The sequence below is a fragment of the Lactuca virosa genome, chromosome 3 (genome assembly GCF_052849685.1).
Source record: "Lactuca virosa cultivar CGN04683 chromosome 3, Lactuca_virosa_CGN04683_v6, whole genome shotgun sequence".
Taxonomy (NCBI): Eukaryota; Viridiplantae; Streptophyta; class Magnoliopsida; order Asterales; family Asteraceae; genus Lactuca; species Lactuca virosa.
Window position 1 is genome coordinate 326,543,590 of NC_136428.1, and position 6,358 is coordinate 326,549,947.

Consider the following 6,358-nt stretch of genomic DNA (forward strand, 5'->3'; position numbering starts at 1 on the left):
AACCTACATGATAATGAAGTGCTCCCTCTTCACGTCCGTTTTTGGTCATGTTTGCATTATGAAGCCGAACCCAAAGAAATCGATTCCTGATTTTGTTTGTGCTTTTGTTGCCTGAAAAAAAAAGAAGAAAAGAAAATCGAGCGAGGCAGCAAGCAAGAAACATGATTGAGAAAGAAATGTGGATGAAGAAAAAATACGTGAAGATGAGGGATAAGGACCGACCACGAGGATGTGAAGTGAGGGGGTCGATGGGATTGTGTTGGGGATTTCAATAGAGGCTGGAAATTTATCAACAATCTTGGTAACTTCTTGATTCTTCATTCCTCATGTAACTCTACTCCAATTGCTAATGTGTTGGTTGAAATCTTGGGTAATTGCTCTCATTTGGTGTCAAAGATCATGTTCCTTTTACTCTCAATTCTTGCGATTACTTGTATGGATAATTCCAGATTTTATGAGGAACGTTATTGATTAGGTTGCATTCAAAACCCTTGTTAAAGCACTCTCTTATATGTTGTTATTGGTGAGTAGAATTTGTTAGAATTGTAGAGGAATTGTCTTCTCTTTGGTGTCTTTCATCATGATTTCTTTCACTTCAATTCTCATGGATTCTTGTAAGTAATTTTATGCATAAAGACCATGATTTGAACCATCCAAAAGGTTCTCAAAATAGTCTCTAGATGTCTTTATAAGTGGCTTAATGGTAGAGGAAACTCAAACCCCAGATTATGTTTTCTCTTATATTATCATACTTTGTTTTTTTTCCTTAAAAGCGTTGTACTTTGAGTCATGGTTTGAAGTTGAAATTGTCCTTTTGACTCCATGATTTTTTTCTACTGTTAAGAACTCAATTTTCAACTTGAGAGTGTTTTTGGTTTTGGATTAATGGGTTTAGATGTCAATTAACCCTTAAAAGTCAAAGCTGATAACTGTATGAAAATACCTATTCTGTTTCTGTTTTGTAAAATTCTAGAAAAATCATCGGGAGTCGGATTTAGGATCCGTTAATTCTAAAACTTTTTATTTTGAGTCTAGTATGTCCCTGATTTTTCCTTGACCTGATGTTGACTCTAACTAAGTTGAAAATCATCATTTTCACAGACTGGTCCGTAATTAGCTGCATTAATATGCAGATTTGTAAAATCCATAGAAAATTGTAAAAAAATTGTATGGACCTGTACAAATAGTCCATGAAAAGCTAAAAGTATAAAAATACTAGAATATGGAAAAATATTCTATATTGTACAGGATTTGGTGGTGTTAAAATGGCCTAGAACAGGCTGCTGTTTCGGGTTAAAATATGGAACTTTAGTATAATATTTCATCTATGTGTTTAGGATATAGAATAATCATTTTTAATATTGAAAACATATAGTAATATACTTGTTTTTGTTGTATTATGGGAAAGATTGATACATCAAGTGCTTGCGTGAATCGAAGAGGGAAAGAACATTTTTTTTTGACAAATATGAGTTAACCTTTGTGGAATTTAAGTACTTTGTTAGGGAATTTTATATCTTAGATGGATTGGAATGAACCTAGGTTGTATCGGTTGCATGTAACCCTATTTTGTATAATATGTTATTGGTAATGATGGTTATTTTCTGTGTATGAGAATTTAGGATGCATTATATGTTAGATTCTTATTTTTGATGTGAGATGTGTGTTAGGTCCATGATGGAAAGAGGGTTTTGTGTTGTTTATATGTGATGTATGCATGTTATAATTTCTTGGAAATATTTGTCTATGATGATTTGGACAAAGCATGCTAGTGATGTGATATGTCATAGTGATGCTACGATGATATGTGCATGATATTGTATGTTGATGTAAAATGGTTAACTTGTGATAACCAATTTGCATGTCTTCATAACGTGTAACTTGAGAAGTAATATGATCTTATTATATGATAATAATTATGCATGATTACTTAGGGAGGTTAAATGTGTAATTTCCTTTTATCATGGATTAATATATTATTAATTAAAAATGGGAATACACTTAGAGGGCTAAGGGTAGCAACCTAGATTTAGGTGTGTACCCTATCTAGATTATATGATGTCCTAGTGGGTCAAAATATACCTATAGAATAAGCGCTTAAGCCAACATTAACGCTGATTGATTTTTCTAGACAACCACTCGACGCATGGTCCATGGTTTCCTGGACTAGAGTGGTGTTGACGATTGATGGAACATCTGTGCGAACACCACATGGTATTTAAGAGGTGTAACATGATGGAATTGGCACCGCTCGTACCGATCCTTAACGACAATGCTTGTACTAGTATACACAATGTCGAAGTAGCGAACATATCAAAAACCGATGACAATGTTACGGGTGAGAGTCGCGCATCACTTAGTGCATTGGGTGGTCATGTTAGTAGCAAACATGATACTTATATTGGGGTTACTGATGAATATATAGACCCATAAATAGGAAGTATTATAATGACAATTACAAAGGTGAATAAGAGGAGAGTAATTTTAATGATGAAAATGAAGATTAATATTATCTTATATATTATAGCGATGTATAATAACTGGTTACAAATATGAATAATGAAGTGTAACTAAAAGTGATGGCTCTAAAGAAGAATAACAATTGAACATTATTATGATGATTATATGGTGTATCTGATGCCATGTTATGTGAGTGTTAGCATGCATGTTTATATGATGTTTTGTTTGACCCATTTGGGATATGTGTGTTTCATAACGTTGTACTTATGATTAGCTCACTTAACATATGTTGACACTTGTTTCTTTGCTTGTTGTTTGCCTTGCATTGGTACAAGTAACATAGACTGATGGCTTGGTGAGGATGAAGACTTTTGGGTAGTTATTTAGTATTACTTAGTGATGATACAATTTTGGACATGTCATTGAGATTTCATTTACGTTTGATTTTGAGAACTTACTTGGATATTGGTTTTTAAGAACTTTTATTTTGATGGACTTGTTTTGTTAATAAAGTAACATGGGTGATGTTTTCATAAACTTCAAAATAAGACTTCTGCAAACGTATTCAAGTTAAAAAGTGATTCAAATAGAAAGAATTTTTTTGGGTGAAAAGTCACAATGTTCTATTGCATCCCCATCAATATACCGAGTGCTCACTGGTTTTTAGGTGTTTAGGATTTGAAGACATTCAAAATGACTATATACGATAGTCATTGGGTAGACGACTATTGTTCAAAAAATCAGTCTTAATTTACAGCTATACGAGCCCACATCCATCAATTCCTACTGGGTATCAAATACTGGGGGTACTAAACCAACTGATGTAATCTCCCTTGAGAGTTTCAAAATGACATTTGAAAAGGCACCAGGCGTACCACAACATGCTAACAATAAAGGAGATTGTGGGGTGTTTTTGTGTTGGTTCATAGAGATATTGATAATGGGGAAATCGTATTTGATATAGAGTGAAATCGATACATGGGCTATATCACATTGCAAACGATTGCCGATATTTTTTTGGGGTACGGGGATACATTAAGGGTCCATTTAAAACAAATTTAAATTTATGTAATTATTACTTTTTGTAGATTTTAAGATTTCAAGCATTACTACTTTTACAATATCGATTTTATATAAAACCATAAATAAACAAAAAAAGTTAACACACAACACATATAATACTTTTGGTAGATTTTAAGATTTTATGTTGTGTTACTTTTGCAATATACATTTTATATAAAACCATAAATAAACAAAAAAGTTAACACACATCACATATAATACTTTTGGTAGATTTTGAGATTTCATGCACTGTTATCTTTGCAATATAGATTTTATATAAAACCGTAAATAAACAAAAAAGTTAACACACATCACATATAATACTTTTGGTAGATTTTAAGATTTAAAGTATTGTTACTTTTGCAATATATATTTTATATAAAACCATAAAATAAAAAATTACACACCACATATAATACCATAAAAAAAATTTGATGTTCCAGAACGCTAGCCAAGAATCCTACTCTGGTAAATGCCCTATTCCAGACAAATGGGTTATTTTACAAAAAAAAAAAATGGTTATTTTTTTCAAACACATGCTTTATATGGTTGGATTACTCAATTTCCCACAACTTTATTAATAATTTACATAACAAACTTTGTTAATAATCAACCCTTATTTTAATATATACTTTTATCATTTAAACATGATGATAAAAAATTCGCGACCTTTTACCAAATTTTTCATGTCCCAGACCTAAAAGTTTTTCAGTTTTGATTCGTTACATAAATCTATTTGATCCATTGTCCTCTCAGGTATATGAACAAAAGCTACAAAAAGTTCACTTTTATTTTTGATGCAAACTGTAATAGATTCCTTGGATGATACATGTCAAAATGTATCACTTTTTTGTTAAATGCCACAAAGTTTGCCATGAGGGACATATCCAAGACTACAAGCAAAGTAACCAATACGTGTAAATAGGCACATCCATAGCTTCAGGCAACCATTTGCCCAACAACTATTAAAACCCTTCTTTCAAAACCACCCTCTCTAGTTTACCCTCATAGCCCCTGTTCAATATTCTCCATCAAATATGACTACCGTTTCTCAAATCCAAACCGTTCCTCCATTTCATCTGGATGATACGACAGCTGCGAGAGGGTATAGTCCACAAAACTTGCAGTTCTATACAGCACCATCGAGCCCTATGCAGCTTGACAGCGATGAATTTGAATTTGAGATCACTAACCAGATGTTTTCTAGTCGTTGTGAGTTTCAACAAACATATCCTGCCTTCGCGTGGGCAAAGCGGAACTATAACACAGAGCAAAAGTATTGGCTACCAGCTCGAGCCAAGTCTTTTGGTAGTGGACATGTTTTGCCTTTAAAACTCCCACCACGACTTCAGACATCGGTTTCTTCATCACCAAGGTCTCCAAACTCGCTCGTGAGATTCCCTTTTTCTCGGCCATGTGCTTGGAACGATGATTTTGATCCTTTCCAGTTTGCTTTGGAGAAAGTTAGCGAAGAGACACGGGCAAGGATGAGTTTCCATAGACGGTCACATTCATATTCTGCTTATCGAACCAGCAGTGTCTCACACTGGCTGGAAGACAAACAAGGGTTAAATCTCAGCCACGATGGTTCCAGAATTTTCAATCAAGGTATTTTTACTGTATATATAGCAAGAAACTTTTAATTTTTTTGGTTAGGTTAAATGCAAGAAATAGTTGTCTACTTTTATTTACTTTGTAGCATCGCATCTTCTTTGTCCATGCATTCTTGTATTTCAATTTTTTATTACGGAATATCATACTTCGAATAAGTCAATATTTTTTTTCTGAAAGGTATTTTATAAAAGGATATAAGTGAATGTTATATTTAGATGGATTGCTATAATTCTTGAAAGTAATTAAAATATAATGCCATATTATAAGTAATTCAATAAAAATAAGTTATTTTGCATGTGGCTCTTTTATTTTTCTTGCTTTGTAAAATCCTTTTAAGAGTATGCAGGTGAATACCGTGGCTTCCATGTAGGTCTACCCATGAAGCCCATCGAACAGTTGAAACCAAGGGGACCAACACTAGCGAAGTTGATGAAGCGCAAAGAGTCGGCAGGGGTTCCTAAAGAATCGACGGTCAAACCAAGATCAAAGTCAAATCCAATGATTCGAACTAGAAATGTGTGGATGGGGGCAGATGTAGACCATGAGGTGATGAAGACCCGAAATGATTCAAGGCCCTGTGCAGAATCAAAGAGGGAGAGAGTGATGTCATTTTTGTTCAAGTTGAAAAAGGGTACGAATTATGAAAGCAAAAGCGGTTGGAAACTACGTCGTTGCTTAGGGTATGGCCTTGGAAGTCCACCATCTATGAAGTAAATAAATAGGCCTACAATTTCAAGTCTCTCAGGACGTCCATGGCTTGTAATCCAAGTAATATAACATATATGCATGTTACCACTTCAATATGACCTCCTTTCCTTGTAGTTGAGTGCATGTTTTTTTGCAATTTATAAATAGTATAATGTATAAAGCTATATCGTAATTAATAATTAGTGGAAAAACTTGTTGGGTAGGGATCTAATAAAGTTTTTGAAACCGATAAGAAATTAGATATTTTTGAAGGATCATGTGAATATTTTTTCGAAATTGATATTCAATCCTATACCTTGGTTATACAAAATACAAATTATGGGGATAATCATTTCAAGGAACAGTCTCGTATCAAGGTACTGATACGAGACCATGAACTATGATTTATATATATGAATTCTTCTCATTACCAACGATAAGTATCAATCAACATTAAATACTAGTTTTATTTCATAAACAAGACATTGTAGTTTCAAAGATAACTATGAAGAATGTATTTCGAAAATAAAATTTT

The 6,358-nt window shown here is 33.3% G+C and overlaps 1 protein-coding gene across 1 annotated transcript; it reads left to right on the forward strand.

Moving 5' to 3' along the window:
• Nucleotides 1–4,494: 4,494 nt before the first annotated feature.
• Nucleotides 4,495–6,021, forward strand: LOC145163069 (uncharacterized). The gene is made up of 2 exons (XM_079081973.1): nucleotides 4,495–5,130; nucleotides 5,483–6,021. Exons 1-2 carry the CDS (start codon nucleotides 4,560–4,562, stop codon nucleotides 5,848–5,850), a joined length of 939 nt encoding a protein of 312 aa, XP_078938099.1. The 5' UTR covers nucleotides 4,495–4,559; the 3' UTR covers nucleotides 5,851–6,021.
• Nucleotides 6,022–6,358: the final 337 nt, after the last annotated feature.